At 38.8% G+C, this 20,024-nt stretch overlaps 1 protein-coding gene across 1 annotated transcript; it reads left to right on the forward strand.

Moving 5' to 3' along the window:
- The first annotated feature begins 1,752 nt into the window (after positions 1-1,752).
- On the forward strand, positions 1,753-20,014 carry GLT8D2 (glycosyltransferase 8 domain containing 2). The gene is made up of 9 exons (XM_090272598.1): positions 1,753-1,802; positions 3,847-3,939; positions 6,625-6,796; positions 10,811-10,928; positions 12,049-12,133; positions 12,720-12,832; positions 14,982-15,148; positions 15,964-16,076; positions 19,256-20,014. Exons 1-9 carry the CDS (start codon positions 1,784-1,786, stop codon positions 19,426-19,428), a joined length of 1,053 nt encoding a protein of 350 aa, XP_090128724.1. The 5' UTR covers positions 1,753-1,783; the 3' UTR covers positions 19,429-20,014.
- The last annotated feature ends 10 nt before the right edge of the window (positions 20,015-20,024 follow it).

Consider the following 20,024-nt stretch of genomic DNA (forward strand, 5'->3'; position numbering starts at 1 on the left):
AATCTATGGAAATTTGAGAGGCCACAGAGAAGTTACCTTATCAACATGTATCAAATATCTTGGCAGAAAAATAGTTCTCATAAAGCCAATTCTTTATTTGCTGAAGAAGCAGTTGGCCTCCTCTGTTAAAAGTTGTTCCTGGTTTCTGTTCAGTTGATAAGCCTTTTGGAATTCACTCTGAATTTGATTCGTGCAAAGTTAAGGGCTCTGTATAAAAAGTAAAAAGTTGGTGTGGTAGAATATGAGAATGGTTGACGATGTGACAGCAACTCTCATTGCTTATCAGAATATAACGCATCGTGTGTGTGTGTGCATGTGTGTGTGTAGAACCTCCTGTATTTAACTCTTTAATTATGTGTTTGAATATATAATACATTCACATGATTCAACAGTCTGCAGGTGCCAAAGCTGCTGTTTATTAGTTAGAATAAACTAGTGGGTCACCTGCAATGCTCATTTTAATTGATTGGTCCCGAGAGCCATACTGGTTATTAACTAAGTTTAACATAAGCCCTGTAAGAATATCAAGTGAAAAGTCTCCTTTCAGTTTGTGTCTTGCCTCCTTCTTTATTTTCTGTAAAGAGACAGAATGGCTTTTGAACATTGGTCTCTATGAAGTTGCGAAAATGAGGGTATTTTAATTACTTCCAACAGTGTGTAACAATGCAAAACTAGCAAATCTTATCCCAAATCTGTCTTTGGTATCTCTCCAGCCTTCCTTTGAAGATGCCTTCCTTCTGATCCAATCAGTCTTTTCCTGATTTCTCTTCCTGATGTACTCCCCACCTCTGTTGATCCAAACTCCTTTATGGACACCACAATTTGTCTCCAGCCTCTTCTGGCCAGCATTTCCCTTAGTCTGCTATGTCCCAGCTACATTGACCTTCTTGCAGTACTTAGAATATGCAGAGTTCTTTCAACCACAGAGCCTTTGCACATGCTGTTCCCTTTGCCTGGAATGCTCTTCTGCATTCTTTCTATTTGTTTGGCTCCCGCTCTTTCTTCTGATCAAATGCCAACTCCTCAATGAGGCTTTTCCCAATTTCTCTTCCTGATGCACTCCTCAGCTCTGCTGATCTTTATCTGAGCATGCCTGTTGTTTTCTTTCATAGCAGTTACCATAATCTAGTTATTTTATGTATTACATCTTAGTATGTGTTTTCCCCACTGGGTTGAAAACTCCATGATAATAGGGACCAGGATGGATTTGTTCATCGGTGCATCCCCAGTACATGGCACAGTGTTCTCAATAAACACTGAACGAATGAGTCACTGAATTGAACGTAGGTGTGCCGCTCTCAGGGGTAGTTCTGTATCCACAGGGGGTTCCTGAAGACAAAATAGCTTCATTATAAAAGGAATGAAATGATGATAGCAGAAATAATGGTATGGGTTGATATTTTACATCAAGAGATGTTCTGGTGTGACACTTCTTCCAGTTAGTAAGTACCATCTGACCTGCTAACCCAGAGGGCTGACAGGGACCTTTTTTTGCAGAAGGTAAAAAAACTCTAAAGAAAAAAGATTACCTTTTGGGGGCCCTTTGTACAGTTTGTACAGCCAGAGAAATCAATTTGAAGAGGTGAGCTACTCATTCAAGAAATATTTAGTTTCCAAGATTCTAGGTTCAGAACAGTAAAAACTAATTGTACAATTTGTCACATATCAGATAGTCAAAGACATAACCTTTAAGAATGGTATAATGACTTTTTGGTTGATTCTGTTTTAAACAAAATGTTATTCTTTAATTCACAGGTCAAGGTTTTTATCCACGTGAACATACATGGCTTTGTTACGAAAAAGTAAGATTACAACTTTTGATAATCATGATTAAAAGATATTTTAGAGGGCTGTTGTGATGCTGGGTCTTGGCCTTTTTTTTTTTTTTCTGAAATTTGCTTTGATTATCATAGATCATTTTTCCCATCATTCTTTTCCATGGAAAGTTGTTAAGTATTTTGGTCAAAGGTGAACTTATCATGAGAGGGGTCATATGTTTCTATAAAACTTGCAAATGTTATTTATTTTTTACTTAAATATTTATGTTCCCATCTAATTTAGCATTTGTAATTTTGTATTCTTATTCTTAAAGAGTTACCTGAAATTATATAATCCAAAACCCAGATTTGCCCCTGACTTTAGATCCACTAGTTTGTGAATCTGGGGAAAAACATTCTAACCTCCTTGTGTTACTGTTATCCTAAGGGTAGAATTGCCTGATGTAGCAGATATAAAAGACAAGTTATCTAGTTGTATTTGAATTTCAGATAAACTGTGAATAATTTTTAGTATAAGTATATCCTAAATATTATGTGGGACATACTTAAACTAAAAAAACCAAACAAACCATTTTTATCTGTCAACCTTACATCAGCAGTAACAGCCATGGTTGAAAGGGTCAGATGGCAGTGACATTGGGCCACTTCCCCAAACTGACTGTATGGATACACTATAGAACTTTGTCCCTTATTTTATGCTTCTCTATGGTTTTGTTTTAAACTGAGTAGTATCTGATTGTCTTTGGCTGAATCTGACAATGCAGAGGCGGAGAGGAGCTGGATGTAGAATCACAGAGCCTCCGATGTAGCCCTGAAGGCATCCTTGGATACTCTTCAACTCCTTCCTTCTACGAATTTTACAAATGTGAAAACAAAAACCTAGGGGCCAGAAAATAGATTAGGATGAGGCCAATAAAAATAAATACCTTGAGGCATAAAACTAATAACACACAACAATTGTAAAATCTTTATTGGGCTTACATTGCCTTTGTTAACTCTCAAAATATCCTTGTGAGGTAATGATTATTATTACAATCCCCGGTTAGCGGATAAGCAAACTGACGCTCAGAGAGGTTAAGTAAGCTGTCTAAGGCCACACCTCTAGGAAGTAATAGAAATGAGATTTGAGTTTGACTTCAAATCCCAGCCCTTCCCCTTCTATCAACAGTTTCCTAAATGTAGGCATTTGTACACAATGTAACACCTTCTCGATTTTTTTTGGTCATTTCTGTTTCTTCTATCCTATGCATGACTATTTTCTTTAAATTGACTCATTTAAAAAATTATAAGTACATTTTGTAATAGAAAGTTTATATCTTTAAGGTAAATAGAATAACAGTATCTCCTACCATACAAAGGAGGTGATTGTACAACTGTATATGATTAGAACAATGTATTGAATTCTGGGTAGCTTTTGTTACCTGCCTGCATGTGAAATTAGGACTGATTTCTCATGTTGTGATTTAATGTTACTGCTATGAACCGAAACCTCCTGAGTCACCTCTGATACGACCAGGGGTATGTGCTTCATACTTCTGACAACACTGTTCTGTATCACTCTACTTCAAGTAGACCCCAGGGGCAAGCGTCACCATCCTGGAGGCTTAGAACTGCAAGAAATGTAGGGGGTCTTTCAACCTCATACCCAAGGGTGAGAATTTTAAGGATATCATACTTGACCAGCAATTGAATTAACTGAGAAGCAGCTGAGTTCTAATAGCTAAGAACATGTACTCTAAGTATAGGCTCATCAAAAGTGTTATAGAAATGTTGGCTATTATTTGAAACAAAATTCATGCACAGAAAAGGCAGCATCAGATAGTCATTAAGGTGGTAGCCTCTGACTATCTGGGTTTATCCCTGGACCCTCCTTAAACTACCCGTGTGTATCTTGAGTATCAACAGTATTGCAGGTTAACTCTTCACAACATGTGCTATCTGCTTAGAGAAAGGTCCCGGACCACCACGCCTGTGCATGTCAGGCAACTCCTTACACGGCTGTTCTAAACTCTTCCTCAACTTCAGCTTGATAGGCTAAACTTGAATGTGTTTCTTTTTTTAACTCCAGTTAATCAGGTGTTGCTGTTCCTTCTGATTGTGACCCTCTGCGGGATTCTGTATAAGAAAGTTCATAAGGGGTCTATGCTCAAGAATGAAGCAGGTATGTTAAGTGAAACAAGTCAGTCACAAAAAGACAGATAATGTGTGATTTCTCTTCTGAGAGCTACTTAGACCATCAAATTCATAAAGACAGAAAGTATAATGGTGGTTGTCAGGGGCTGAGGGGAAGAGAGAATGGGGAGTTATTGTTTAATGGGTAGAGTGTCAACTTTACAAGATGAAAAGAGTTATGGGGATGGATGGTGGAGATGGTTAGACACGATGTAAGTGTATTTAATACTACAGAACTGTACACTTAAAAATGGTAAATTTTATGTTAAGTGTTTTACCACAATTAAAAATATGTATGTATATATATTTTAAAATGAAGAGGTAATCCATCAAGATGGGAGACCTAGAAAATCAGTTTAAATATGTTCCTTTGAGTCCTTTCAGTAGCTGGGTTCAGAGACAAACAACAATTTGGTCAGCTCTCAAGGACCTGCTTGAAGACTATCCACCCAAGGCCAGCTTTTCAGTTGTGTCCTAGAATATTAGGGTTCCTCAACCTCTAGCACATACAAGAGTTGTGTGGAAGGCTTGGGTCCCACCTGGAGAGGTTTCGAATCAGCAGACAGAGGGCATGGCCCGAGAATCTGCGTTGGTTCTTGGAGCACACACTGAATGGCCTGCTCCACCCCATCCCTTTGGAGTCTCAGTAATTTTGCTTATGAAAATTGCCCCTTCTCCCTTCTCCTTGCTGGTTCATTCTCATCTGCGCACAAACAGCCTCATAACTTTCAGCTCAAGAAAAGATGCTGCCTTGACCCTCTGTCGTCTCCCAGCTGCGCCGAGGAGCCCACGCTCCCTTCTCCGGGGAGAGCTGTGTGAGAGGGCCGCCTGCACAACCACAAAACCCACAGAGTCAACTCACACACAAATTAAGAAGCACCGGTAGTATGTTTATTATATTTTTAACTAATTAACTTTTTATATTAGTCCAGTAAATACATTCAATTAAGGAAATTACAGAAGAGAAAAATATTAATTGTAGTTATATCGACCAAAGACAAATATGGTTTCCACTTTGGTGCTTTACACACATTCAATCCACAATTTTTTAAAAAAGCCATATACTTAGGTGCTGGATACACAACAATGAACAAAACCATGTCCCTGGTCTCACAAAGCCAATTTTTTTCCTTAATATAGAAATTTGTAAAAGACAATTATGAATATATATAATCTTATGTTACTAAACAACAGGAACATCTGGAAAGAAAGTAATTTCTGCACAAAGACATGTATGCAAATATTTATAGGGCATTATTCATAAGAGCCCCAAATCAGAACCAATCCACACACACATCAACTCATGATGAAATGAACCAAATGCAGTACAGTAGTAGTCCCTCTCTATATCGCGGTTCACTTATCGAGGCCTCACTGTATCGCGGTTTTTAAAAAATATTATATTTAATTATTTATTGCAGGTTTTTTGCTATATCGCAGGATTTTGCGGTACTGTATACGTATGTTACTGAAGTTACGTAGGTTTAAGAGTGTAGAATAAATGTAAGGTTCCTACTTCGCGGGGGGGGGGGGTCTAGAACATAATACCCATGATAAGTGAGGAAATACTGTAAATCCATAAGATGGAATGCTTTTTGACAATAAAAAGGAACAAACTACTAAGCACGCTGCAATATGGATAAACCTCACAAACATTACGCTAAGTGAAAGGAGACTCAAAATACCATTTATTATATTATTCCATTTATACAAACTTTCTAGAAAAAGCAAACGTATGGAGACAAAAAGCCAATCAGTGGTTGCCTAGGGCTAGGAGGGGAGTGAATTTATTGCACATGGCCCCAAGGGCACATTTGGGGGCAATGGAAATCTTCTGAAATTGGATTGTGCTGATGGTTGCACAACTCTACACATTCTCAAAAAAAAAAAAAAAAATCATTGAACTGTACACTTATAATAAGTAAATATAAAGAAATCTATATTGGTTTGGGAAGACTGCCATAACAAAGTACCACAGACTAGGTGGCTAAACAATGAATATTTATTTTCTCACAATTTAGGAGGCTAGACGTCCAAGATCAAGGTCCCAGCAGGGTTGGCCTGTCCTGAGGCCTCTCTGCTTGGCTTGCAGATGGCTGCTTTCTTGATGTGTCCTCATGTGACCATTTCTCTGTTCATGAGTCCCTGGTATCTCTCTACATAGGACACCAGTCATATTGGATTAGGCGCCCCCACTAATTGCCTCTTTAAAGGCCCTGTATACAAGTACTAGAAGTCTGGGCTTCAACATATGAATTTTACAGGTTATAGACAATTCAGTCTCTAAATTATGCTTCACTGAAACTGTTTTGAGAGAGAGAGAGAGAGTGAGGAGAATGAGAATGGAAGTCATACAAGGTCAAATGCTGTCTGAACTTTGAGTTCTTTATTCCTCACATTTCACTCCCTGCCCATGCTGATCCCACTCCTTCCTCTGGAGAATGAAATGTGAGTAGCTTTTATAACAGTTCTTAAACAACTTGGAGGAAATGCTCATCCAGACTGATTAATCAGCCATACTTGTATGCTGATGGTGTTTGGCCCGCATGAATGGATCCAAAAATCACAGTTTTCATCTCATCGAGTGTTAAAATAAAATCAGTATCATGAAATACCATTCAGGAGAATGTCGTGTTGACATGGGAAGATGTCCACGATATGTTGGTGTTTCCAGATGACGACTCCGAGACCCCCGAGGAACCGGACGATGAGATCCCCGTGGTGATCTGTGCCGCAGCAGGGCGAATGGGCGCCGCCATGGCCGCCATCAACAGCGTCTACAGCAACACCGACGCCAACGTTTTGTTCTACGTGGTCGGGCTCCGGAACACTTTGTCTCGGATACGGTAGGTTGTGTTCTATAGCCTTCGGCGTCTTCTACTGTCTTTCTATCTTCCTTGTCTTTCCTTAAATGGATTTCCTTCTTTTTCTGTTTGAGCAATGCCATTCGAATTTAGAGGGGGATGACCTGAGGTTTGACTTGGTGACCTTGCAGATGTGTTGCCTCGCTAAGGGATTTTCAGCAAAGCCTCGCTGATCTGGCAGGGCAGTGTGTCATTCTGCAGAACCGAATTGTCTAATGAATTTAAGAACCCTGATCCTTAAGCAGTTTAAAGTCTTTCTTTCCAAAATCATTTCTCTTTCCTCTGCTTTCTTAACCTGAAAGAATATTAATATAATATAATCATTTTAATATGACTCAGAATCATCACTAATCACAATTTTTGAACTTCAAAGTGATATCCTTTATATCACGCACCACACTAAAAATATAAATTGGACTTGGATTGCAAAGAAATAGACAGAAAACCAAATTTTAAATATGTTATGAAAATGTGGGATAATTGTATAATTTTGATATGGAGAGTGACTCCCTGAGCCCAAAAATCATATGGAAAAAACGGACAGATTTCACTGAAGAACAATTACAAACTTTTAAATGATTAAAACAAAACTATAAAAGAGAAATTAATCACAATAGATTAAGCAAAATATTTTCAACATGTATGTATTACAGACAAAAGGTTACTATCCAAAATATATAAAGAGTTCATACAGACAATTTTTAAATAGGCAAGCAGGTAATTTAAAAAATGAGCATAGAATACAAATGGACAAGTCACAGAAGAAAAAAACAGTCAACAAATATGAAAAGATGTTGCATTTACCAATAAATATTCAAATTAAAACAACAATGCCATAACTTTTCATTCATCAGGATAGTAAAAATTAAATAGGACAACAATATCTGTAGCAGGAAAATGGCCATGCTTATACATTGTAAATTGGTAAAGCATTTTGAGAAGGCAATGTAGCAATATCTATTAAAATGTTGTATGCATGTATACTGTGACCCACCATACCGTTCCCACTACTAGGAATCTGTGCTACAAAAATTCTAGTACATAATACCAAAATATATGTACAAGAATGTTAATTTCAGCATTATGGAATATAGTAAAAAATTGCTAAGTGCTTAAGTGACCATCAGTGGAAGAATATTTAAATGAACTATGGAATGTGATCCCACTATTAAAAAAGAAAGAAGGTTTCCTGGCTGGTGTGGCTCAGTGGATTGAGCACCCGCCTGAGAACTGAAAAGTCACAGGTTTGATTCCTAGTCGGGGCACAGGCCTGGGTTGTGTGCCAGGTTCCCAGTTGGGAGTGTGTGAGAGGCAACTGATTGATATATCTCTTGTACATTGACGTTTTTGTCCCTTACTTTCTCCCTCCCTTCCCTTCTCTCTAAAAATAAGTAAATAAAATCTTTAAAAAATAAAAACAAAAAAGGAAGAAGGCAATCTGTGTCCATTAACATAGAAGATCCCCAAGGCAGATTGTTAAGTGGTAAATGTGAGTTGCAGTGCACCTCCTATAGTAAGATCCACGTTATAAATGTCTTAATCTGTTCTGGCTGCTATAACAGAATGCCACAGACTGGGTTTCTTAAAAACAATAGAATGTTATTTCTTGTAGTTCTGGAGGCTGAGACGCCCAAGATCTAGGTGCCAGCAGGTTCTGTGTCTGGTGAGGGCCCACTTTCTGGTTTATAGACGACTGCCTTCTAGCTGTGCCCTCACATGGTGTGAGGGGTAAGGAAGCTCACTGGGGGTTCTTTTATAAGGAGACTAATCCCATATTTGGAGGCTCCACCCTTGTGACCTAATCACCTCCTAAAGGCCCCACCTCCAAATACTGTCACATTGGAGATTAGCTTTCAACATATTGAATTTAGGGGAGCACAAACATTCAGTCTATAGCAATGAAAATCAAAACCCTCAAACTGTGAATGTGTATGTGTGTATATATAATATGTGCCTCTGTAAGAAAAAGCCCAGAAAGACCTCCAGCTGTTAATAATGACTCTCTCTGGGGAGGATGGAAGATTTGGGAAAAGTAATAATGAAGGGAAGTTCAAGGTATTTCAAGTATTCTTTCCATCAATTATAAGGAGGATGTATTTATGTATGACTTTTATAATTATATTTTTGGTTAATGGCACCGTTAGGAGATGCATGCTGTGATATGCGAGACCTTTGCTCCTAATCTACATGGTCCTTGGCTGCTGTGGGTTTTGAAGGCCTGTGTATACTTTCTGGTTTTTCTGTCTCATGTGTTACTCTTCTTATCATTTGTTGCTGCAGACTGTTCGCTTAATCTTCCCTTCAGTTATCTGTGGGTATAAAAACCAGATAACCAAACCCACAAGGATGGCATATGTTCTGAGTAAGGGCCTGTACTTGAACAAAAGTCATGAGCTTCGGGACTCTTATGACATTTAAGCAGGGAATGATTCTAAGTTCACCACCCATTATTTTAAGATATTTTTAAACCTTTTTATTGAAGTATGACACAGATACAGAAAAATATATAAATCCTGTGTACAGCTTAGTGAATCATCACAAATATGTAATCGACACACTCATGTAAACCCCCCATGCCAACACTTGGTGTGGTCAGTCTTTTTGACTTTGCCATTCTGATGAGTGCCCAGCAGTATCTCATTGTGGTTTTCATTTGATGTTCCTTTACTTCTAATAAGGTTGAGCATGTTTTCCACACATTCCTTGGCTGTTTGGATATGCATGTTTGAGTCTCTTGATAATTTTTCATTTGGGCTATCTTTCTTACTGACATGACTGTCTCCCACCCCCAGCTTTATTGAGATAGAATTGATATATAACATTGTATAAATGGCTGATTTAAAAATATATATAATTTATTTATTTATAAAAAAATAATTTGTTTATTTTATTATTATTATTTTTTTAGCGGGGAAAGGAGAGAGGGAGAGAAACATCAGTGTGGTTGCCTCTCACTTGCGCCCCCAACTGGGGACCTGACATACAACCTAGTAGTGTGCCCTGACTGGGAATCGAACCAGCGACACTTGGCTTGCAGGCTGATGCTCAATCCACGAGCCACAGCAGCCAGGGCTTATTTTATTTATTTTTAGTGTGAGGGGAAGGGAGGGAGAAAAAGAGGGACAGAAACACCGATGTGAGAGAGAAACATCAATCGGTTGTCTCTCGTACTCACCCCGACTAGGGACCGAATCCACAACTCAGGCATGTGTCCTGATTGGGAATTGAACTGGCGACCTTTCACTTTGTGGGATAATATCCAACCTTACCACACAGGTCAGGGCTAAATGGCTAATTTTTAGGATTCAAATTTTGCAGATCTGAATTTTGTTGGAAAGGTTTAACTCTTTTGTCAATTTTCAATCAACAACAAATGCTACCAAGTGTGGCTTAAGTATTGGAAATTTTATTTTGAGATTATTTCTCCTAAGAAATTTATGGATTAGATTAAAAGACAGAAGTTCTAGAAGACTGAGAAAATGTTAGGGAGAAGACAGGGAGTGAGTAGGAATGAGAAAGACTGAGAGACAGAGACAAAGAAACACAGGTCAATTCAAATAGACCTTGGAGTCAAAATGGCAGAGTAAATGTGACTTCAGTCACCATATGAGGTTGAGAAATGTCCTGCTTTATACATTACAGAGTTAACATATGGCAAAGATGGTGCCAGCAACTACAGATGCTGCTTTTTAAGATGGGGAACACTTTATGTTCTTCCAGTTTCCTGTGAAGATTATGTGGATCTGGGGGGATATTTGGTAATTACCATTTTGTTTCATTTCCTTTGCAGGAAAATTTATGTTAATCATTAAAAAAAGAAAAGATTTAAACCAGACCAAATGGGGAAAAATCTGGATTTATAGACTAAACTCTACTAAGGTTACACACATTTTATTTTTAACTTTCTAAAGAGACAACAGATTGAAGCAATAGGCAAATTGAGGAAAGGTGGGAAATATATACTAGAGGTGTGTTTTTTCTTTGTCATCTCCTTAGAAAATGGATTGAACACTCTAAACTGAGAGAAATAAACTTTAGAGTCGTGGAATTCAACCCTATGGTCCTCAAAGGGAAGATCAGACTGGACTCATCAAGGCCCGAGTTGCTCCAGCCTGTGAGTAGGACCATGCACGTGCTGGGGATGGTCTTCTGAGAGACCCTTGTTCATTCTGGGGTTATAGCCACTGGGATACAGATGGAACAGTTTTGAAACTTCACAGTTTTTAGATTTCTACCAAACTCTGCTTATTTGTAATTTATAAGCCACCTGCTCTAGAAAGGATTTAAGATGGTTTACAGAAACACAACAGAGTTATTAAAGAAGAAATGAAGCATATGAAATGTAGGATGCATTTATGTGTGTAGGGGCCAAATAGTGAGTCCAGGAAAAAAACATTCCCAACCTCACAGGCTGTTGTGTGTATTGTGATTGGACATCACGTTTAGCTTGGAGTATCCCAGCAGCTAAGGAAAACCAGTAGCAGGATGGATTATTCAGAAGACACCAACTCTTCTTCCTAGTTTTGGAACCTTAAAGTATTTTACTGCAAGAGTTCTTACAAAAGGGACCAACTCTTCTGCGTTAAGAGTGTTGATGGCAGATTTACAGAAAATGTAGCTATCTTCTACATATAATTATTACTTAAATCCATCCTTGAAAATGTACTAAATTCTAAGCCCTCTGTCTAATGACATCATCTTTCTCCAATTCCAGATATTTATTATCGGAGTGTGAGCTGAGCTGGGGCTTTGGATTAAGCCATGTTGTGGCTAATAAAACTCTTACCTTCAAACAATGCCTTTGACTTTTTTCCGGTTCAAGCTGCTAAGAGGCTGAGCTTATTGTTGGGAGTGATGCCTGTCTGTGCGTGTGTGTGCGTGTAAGGCTGATTTAGTTAACGGTAGTCAAGTTACCGAGTGTAGAGGAAGGCAGGCAGTTTGTGGCCTGAAAGAGTAACGAGGAAGCCTCCCACTGCAACAATTCACAGAGAGGAGAGTAGTGGCAGTGTGAGCAGTGGGAGGTCGAATCTAGGGCCAGCACTGGTTTCAGCCCCAGGGCCCAGAGAGTCGGGCACCAGAAGCTTGGGTAAGGCATCATTCGTTGCAGCCTGTCTTATCTGCTCCAAACCTGGGGCTGAGCCAAGGCCATGGTCAAAGCTGATGCTCCAGCACCCGTGGAAGACAGTGAGCTATATGCCTCTTCTCCACTCTTGCTTCTTTTGTTGTTTTAACAGCTGAACTTCGTTCGATTTTATCTCCCTCTGCTTATCCACCAACATGAGAAAGTCATCTATTTGGACGATGATGTAATTGTACAAGGTATGCTAGCTGACTGCCAAGACCACTTGGACAAGGAGCAAATGATAAATAGAATGATTGTCTCTCTTCTTCATTTTCCGGTCATTAGCTGCCCAGCAATTTTTACGGCCCATTCAAGTTTGGAGTATAGTATTGTTGTAAATTCCAGAATATTTTGAAAACGGGTTGATACTCACTTCCCTGGACAGTCCAGCTGACTTTTTGAGAGCTACTCTCAGATTGTCAAAGTTTGAGATAAATAGCTTGGTAGCCTTTCCTTTCTCTGCACCCTAAAATGTAGGAAGAGATAGTCTCACTGATGACATTCTTAGAAGTAAGCCAAGTTTTGGTGTTTGAATGCAAATAAGATAAGCATTGGTGTGGTACCTACATGGCAATAGAAATAAAGACATTGGACCAGTGCTGAGATGAGCTTCTTCTGATTAAGTAAATTGCCAAGCCACATGAAATCAGGGATCCCGTACTTCTCCCCATAGCAAAATCAGGGGCGAGTTTAAGCTCTAAAGCTCTAGCCAGCCCTAAAAAAAAGTAAAAAAAATAAATAAAAATGCTGCAATATCTTAACTCCTGGTGCTTCTAAATTTAGGTGATATCCAAGAACTCTATGATACTACCTTGGCCCTGGGCCACGCGGCCGCCTTTTCAGATGACTGCGACTTGCCCTCGTTTCAGGACGCGAACAGACTCGTGGGACTGCAGGTGAGCACACGGTCTCAGAAATCCTACCTTCGCCCTGCAGCTCTCACGCCTTCCCCTCCCCCAACTCACGGTGAATGGGAGCCACACCCCCAGAACCCAACTAGTCTGGACTGCCAGTAGCTGAACTGAGGGCCTGGGATGATTCTGATATACACCCCAGCTCCACTCCTTAGCAACGCCAGGGCAAGTTCCTTAACCCCTGCAAGACCCACTTTTCTCGTCTGAAACATGGCAACAGTAATATCTGTGTTGTCGAGTTTTTGTGAGCTGTGATGAAATAACGTGTGGTCGACATGCTCAGCATGTAATAAATGCACCAGAAATGATAGTTTTTATCTAGGTTGCTGTTACCCACCCTCTCTGTCAGAGATGGTGTTTTCTACGAGACTTATTGACTCTTTGGTTCTGTTTTCAGAGTTTTGACTGTTGCTTTTTTTTTTTCTTTCCTCTGTCAGTAGAGGGAAATACTGATTTTGTTCAAGGGTAAAGAGCTCCTTACCCTGGTGGAAATGGGAAAAGGTGTACCCAAATGTAATACTGAAACCAAAAGAATAGCTTTAAAATATACCGTGCTATTAAGAATCTGATGCTCTTCTTCAAAAAGGTTGCAGGGAATAATTTAAAAATGTGTGACATTTTTTAAGATGTGACACACCTTAAGGCCCAGGCTCTGGGGCCAGACCCAACTTTGTCAAGATCTGGGCTCTGTCACTTACTATCGTTGTGACCTTAGGCAAGTTACTTAACCAATTGTTTTCTCCTTCCTTTGCCAAGTAGAGGGAGAGTCATTGTGAAAATTAAGTTAGTTAATCCATATAACATTATGTCATGCAATTAATGAGGTAATGCATGTACAGTTTTTAAAAGTGTCTGGCACATGGAAAGTGCTCGAGTATTTCTCCTGCTTCCATGTCATATCTGAATAACCGCAAGGTAGATCATAGCAGCCTATGTGGGTGAAACAATGTCTTACCTGGTGTTACATTCATTCAGCTATGTATTGAGTGCTTACTATGTGCCTGACATTGTTTTAGGTACTAATAATACAGTAAACAAAACTAAAATTCCTGCCTTTGTATAGCTTACGTTCTAGTGCAAAGACAAGCAAAATACAATACTTAACAGAGGATCAAGGTGGAGGTGGGGCTGTAGTTTAAATAGGGTGATCATGAAAGACTCCCCTGAGATGGTGTTGCTGAGCCTACACCCAAAAGAATGAAGGGAATCACCTAAATGGGGGAAAACATCCCACAAAGAGGGAAGAGCAAGTGCAAAGGTCCTGAGGCAGGGGTGGGTTTGGTGGGTTAAAGAACAAGGCAGTCAGGTAGCAGAGGAATCAAGAGGGAGAATAATGGAAGTTGGAGAGTAGATGGTGTAGAGCAGGGCTGGCCACTTTAGGATCTCAAGCTTTTACTCTGAAAGAGATGGGAAGGCATTAGAGAGGCTTGGAGGGGATGAGTAACAGAGGGACACAGTGGGGTTGAAAAGGGTGGGGGAAGCAGGAACACAGGTTAGGAAGAATTTGCAGAAATCCAGTGAGTGGTAATTACAGCCTGGACTAGGAAGGCAGCATTAGAGGCAGTGGAAGTACTTGGCTTCTGGATATATTTTGGAATATGGGACCAACAGGCTTTGCTGACAGATTTGGATGAAAAGTGAGTGAGAAAGAGGAGTCAAGGATGACCTAATGGCCCTGGGTTTTTTGGTCTAAGTAGCTAGAAGGACATTGTGGCCACTAACTGAGATAGGGCAGGTTATAGGAAAGCGCATCTGAGATAGGATTGGGAACACTTTTGGATATACGTGGAGCTGCCTGATTAAGCATCCAGAAGGAGACACTGAGTTGGCAGATGTAGCAGGAGTAGGAAATCCGGAGGGGAGGTCAGGGCTGATGGGATTTAGATCCACGCAACTGGATGAGGCTGTCAGGGAGTCAGTACTAGAGAAAGGGACAGATGCTGGAAATGAGACTTGGGGCACTCAGTTTTTAGAAATTGGGGAAACAAGAGGAAACCAGCAATGGACACTAGGAAGTGGCCCGTGACACAAGAGAAAACCCAGAGACACCACACAATGGTTTCAGGAAATGGATTGTTTTCCAAAAACAAGATTTGCTGGTCAAAAGCATGCCTATCCCGTTCCTTTACAGAACACATACATGGGCTATCTGGACTACCGGAAGAAGACTATTAAAGACCTTGGCATAAGCCCCAGCACGTGCTCTTTCAACCCTGGTGTGATTGTCGCCAACATGACGGAATGGAAGCACCAGCGTATCACCAAACAACTGGAGAAATGGATGCAAAAAAACGTGGAGTACATGCAGACCTGCCTACCATTTCTTCCCTGCTTGGGAACACAATTATTCAATTAATTTTCTATGCATATCTCAGGGGGTTAGAAATATTTTCTGGATGTCTTAGGTCAGACTTTCTCACGGAGACAGAGAAGGGGCAGTAGATGAAAATTTATTCTCAACTGATGTCAGAGGAAGCGAGATCCTGCAAAATCCCTTATTATACAAATAGTTTTTTTCTAAGAAATTGTTTAACAACGTGACTTTAAATCTTCTCCTGGAATTCTAGTGAAGCTTTTCCACTGAAAATCATTTACCTTAGTTGAGTTTCTCCTTAAACCTAGATTTGTTGTTAAGGATTATTTTATGAAGTCAACTTTGTCTCTTAGGGTTGAATTTCTTAAATGGACCATTTTTCATTATTGTAGTTCCCAACAGAGGAGATTAACGCTAACACAATCTCTATGATCATGTCACTGTGTTTCCTTTCCTGCTTTTATCCTGGGTATTTTAAATACCATCCTAACCTTGAATTTGTAAATAAATTTATTCTAAAGAATGGAGGATCAGAATTTGATCTTCTACATTCTTCACTAAAAAGCCTGAGAATTAAAATGGAAAAATACTAACACTGTGAAACTAGGTAGAGTACATGGAAGTTCAAGGTTTTCTGCTTACAATTTTGTGTAGGTGTGACCATTTTCCAAATACAAAGACCATAGTCTTATTATATAGTGAGAGAGCCTGTCTTGCATCTTTTGAAATGATTAGATTCTACTTCATCTGAGTCTGTGGGGCTCCAGGCCAAATGTCTCTTTTCTGTTCCTTTTCTTAGGGAAAATCTCTACAGCAACTCGCTGGGGGGAGGGGTGGCCACCTCCCCAATGCTGATTGTGTTTCATGGGAAATACTCCACAATCAACCCCCTGTGGCACATAAGGCACCTGGGTAAGTAGTTTAGAAAAACATGAATGTACATTTTATAGACCCCATGAACACCAAAGGGGGGTAAGTGTGCTACAGCACCAGCCTCCTCGGTTCAAATCCTCTGGGCAACCTTGGAGATTACTTTGGACATGTTATTGAAGCTTCATGGCTCAGATTTCCAAATGCTGCTGATAAAAATGGCCTACCTGAGTGGCGTGTCTCTAGGAATTCATGAAAAGCAATTAGATTCCTGCTTGGCATATACAGAGCAGGTGCACGATAAACATGAACTATTGTTAAGCCTTTCACTGTGGTAACTTTTTCCCATGCCTCTGTTGTACTTTTGCAGCAGCCTACAGTGGACAGAGCCAAATGAATTAGCATAATGGCTGATGATGCATTTACGTAGCTGGCAACGTAGCTTTTAAAAGGAAGTTACTGATCGTGTACTATGGGAGTCCCTGAGCAGTCTCTTGTTCACTCTTTGCTACAGGAGGGCAGGCTCTAGGGTGTGGGTTGGAAGCCCACCTCTGCTGTTACCTGTGATCCTGGGCAAGTTATTCAACCTCTCTGCCTCGATTTCTTCATTCATAACTGAAGCTTATAAAGTTTTTATAAAAAAGTAAATTACCTAACACATGTAAATTGCTTAGCACAGGGCCGAGCACAGAGACATTAACCCATTAGCCAAAACCACTGAGCCAGACCTGTTTAGAAATTGTGAACGGTTTTGAATTTTTAAAAGGTGAAGTGGTGCACATACTTATGTTATGCAATACCCTGAGCAGAATCTTAAGTTTTGTTGCCAAGGAAGTTATTAAAAATCCTTTTGTTATCAGACATTTTGGGGTTATTTTAACATTGGAGTCAGTGGATTATGGACTTATATTTACCAAATGCCCATTACATTTCCAAGCATCGGGCTAAATTCTGGTGATAAAGGTGAACATTATTTCCAATTCTGAGAACAGTCCTATAAGGTGGTATTTCCCTTAGTCTTTTCTTTTAGAAGAAAAGATAGACAAAACTGTGGAAGCTGGGTTCCTGTCTCCTCTTAATGGTCCTGCATAGATTGCTTCTGCTTCATTACCAGAATCTTCCCTGATTTTCCTAAGCATCTGTGCACAGAAAAGAAACAGAGGGACGTTAAGGATGCTATTGTTCCATCTGATTTGATTTATATTAATGTTGAGTTCACTGTTAGGTCAAATATTAACATTTCCATGTAATGAATGAACAGAAAACCCCAGTAAAGTAGAATGTCTATAAAAAGTGTTGTGTAGGAACAGCTATGCAGAGCTGAGATCGATAAGGTTAGAGCATTTTATGATCTCAGAACAGAGACTCAGAATTACATTTTATGAAGTATCTAACTCATTGACAAGTAGAAAGGGGCAGAATCTTCCCAAGGGAAAGAAGACATTTTTCTTTGTAGAACAGAACCTACTCTGTGCCGAGGGTTTGGGAATCAGGGATGGTCTTCAAAGTAAATCTACACAGTGACCATTTGAAAAGTAACTCAGTTTCAGAGTGTTCTGCAAGCAAAAAGCAAAGTAATGCTAATGGGTATTAAGTTTGTGTTTAAACAGGGAGGCTTAAAATCTTAAAATTTTATGCAACATTTAGCTAAAACCAAAACTGCAAGACCCTAGAGCTGAGATGATGTCCTACTTCGTGAGACTTCTCACATGAAGGTACCTCTTCCCAAGTGAGCATTTCCTTCGTATAGATTCTTTGGAAGTTGGTAATTATTCCTATTATGTGATGATAGCCTGAAACACTGAGCTTTTCTTCTGCAGCTGCCTTCACAGCTGTTTGTGAAGAATAGAAGACAGGTTTTTGTCTTTTTCTCACATTATATGTTAAACTAGAATAACATAATCCTAGTTATTGACACTCACCCTCTCTTTACTCAATGGACTTTCTGGGTTTTTTCTTTTTCTGAAAATATAAAATTTCCTTTCTTAGAAAAAGAATTTGACACCTTAGAGGATATTTTTAAAAGATTTATGTTTGCAAGGTCTTAATGTACTTCTGGTAGTGATATTCTAAAAATATTCTGAACAACAGCAATATTAGGATAAATGCATAGTCTTTAAGTGATTACTTATGAAGGGAATAATATTCAAATGGAGATAGCTGTTTGTTAAAACGTGGATCTTAATTTTAGTCACATTTCATACAGTAAAAATAAGACTATTTAAAAGAAAATATTGTCACATTGCAGAAAAATGTAGAAAAACAACTATAAATTCTGGGTCAGAGGGAAACTATTACAAGTTCTTTTTAGGGACAATTTGGTACTCTCTTATCAAAAATTAAAAGGCACATACTCTTCAGTTTAGCAGTTCCACCTATGAGATTTTTATCATACAGATATACAGGTTAGAGCACAGGTAGGTTTACAATTGTTCTAATGGAAAATAATACAAGAATAAACTTTGTTTCACGTACTCACAACTGTAAATCTACTTTTGCCCCAGCCTCTATTTGTGTACATGCATAGAAGACTATTCATTGTAGCATTGTTTATTTTAGTGAAGGGTCAGAAACAACCTAACTGTCCTTAATAAATAACTCACTAAATAATCATATATGAATTCTATGAGTCATTAAAAATAATTCAGTAAATCTACAGGTGCTACTGTGGAAAGTTTCCTAAGAGTAATTTTAAAAGGCAAGTTACAGCCCTGGTTGGTGTGGCTCAGTGGATTGAGCGCCAGCCTGAGGACCAAAAGGTCACTGGTTCAATTCCCAGTCAGGGCACACGCCTGGGTTGCAGGCCAGGCCAGTTGGAGGCATGCAACAGATAGCCAATTGGTGTTTCTTTCCCTTTCTCCCTCTCTCCTTTCCTCTCTCTCTAAAAATAAATAAAATATTTAAAAAAATAATATAAAATAAAAAGGCAAGTTACAAATAAATTTAAAAAACACATAATACGCACATGTACGTAATATACACAAATAGGTAATATACACACATACTTACATACACACTGGTGTATACGTAGGGTATTACTGAAAAGATTTGATGAGAAACTCAAATCATGGTTATTTTGGAGATTTAAGGTGGGTGGTTGAATTTTCATTGCATACCCTTTGATTTGTTTAATTTTAATTTTTTTATAATGTATTCAATGTTTAATATATAAAATTTTTATTTTCTAACAAGCCTATTATTTTTCTATAAACACAATAAAGGCTGGAATCCAGATACCAGATATTCAGAGCATTTTCTGCAAGAAGCAAAATTACTCCACTGGAATGGAAGACATAAACCTTGGGACTTCCCCAGTGTTCACAATGACCTATGGGAAAGCTGGTTTGTTCCCGATCCGGCAGGGATATTTCAACTCCATCACCACAACAGCTGATATACCTTGCCAAATTTTAACTATTTTCTGTATAAAAATGTGGAATTGTCCACTCATAACCTACCATAACACCATTCTTTATGAACAGTATCTTCGATACATATGATCCACAATATAAAAAACAAAGACTACTCTGTGCAAATAGTAACTTGGATCACATAGGTACTGATTTACTTCCTTAAGTACAAGTGGTAATTATGGAAATCAAGATTATGTGAGTGAAATATATTGTTGGAAATAAATAAATAAACCCATCTAGGTTTCAGCAATCTGCTTAACTCAGTGACAATTATATCTAAAATTTTAAAAAATTTCTAAATGTATTTTTCACATGTAGGTATTTTTTTAAACAGGTTGCCAATCTTGTCTTTTGTATTACATGTAAAATATGATGGTCTGAAAAAATAAAAGTCATAGATTTTTTAAATGATTTTCATTGTATATAGTATTCTATATAGTAAATATAATAGAAGGTAAACTGATCTCAGGTTTAAAGGAGGAAAGAATACCAGTAAGTCTTGCTACAGAAAAGCCTGCAACCTAAGAATAATCATTCTTAATATTTTTTATTGTAAAAACCATCAGACTTTCAAGTG

Source organism: Furipterus horrens, unplaced genomic scaffold, assembly GCF_987537825.1.
Source record: "Furipterus horrens unplaced genomic scaffold, mFurHor1.1.pri manual_scaffold_4, whole genome shotgun sequence".
In the NCBI taxonomy this organism is placed as follows: domain Eukaryota; kingdom Metazoa; phylum Chordata; class Mammalia; order Chiroptera; family Furipteridae; genus Furipterus; species Furipterus horrens.

What these genes read in the sequence shown, in the direction of transcription:
- GLT8D2 (XM_090272598.1), top strand. An exon ending in TATGCTCAAGAATGAAGCAG is followed by an intron (nt 3,940 to 6,624) that starts GTATGTTAAGTG and finishes TGGTGTTTCCAG; the next exon opens with ATGACGACTCCGAGACCCCC. An exon ending in TGGATGCAAAAAAACGTGGA is followed by an intron (nt 15,149 to 15,963) that starts GTACATGCAGAC and finishes TCCTTTTCTTAG; the next exon opens with GGAAAATCTCTACAGCAACT.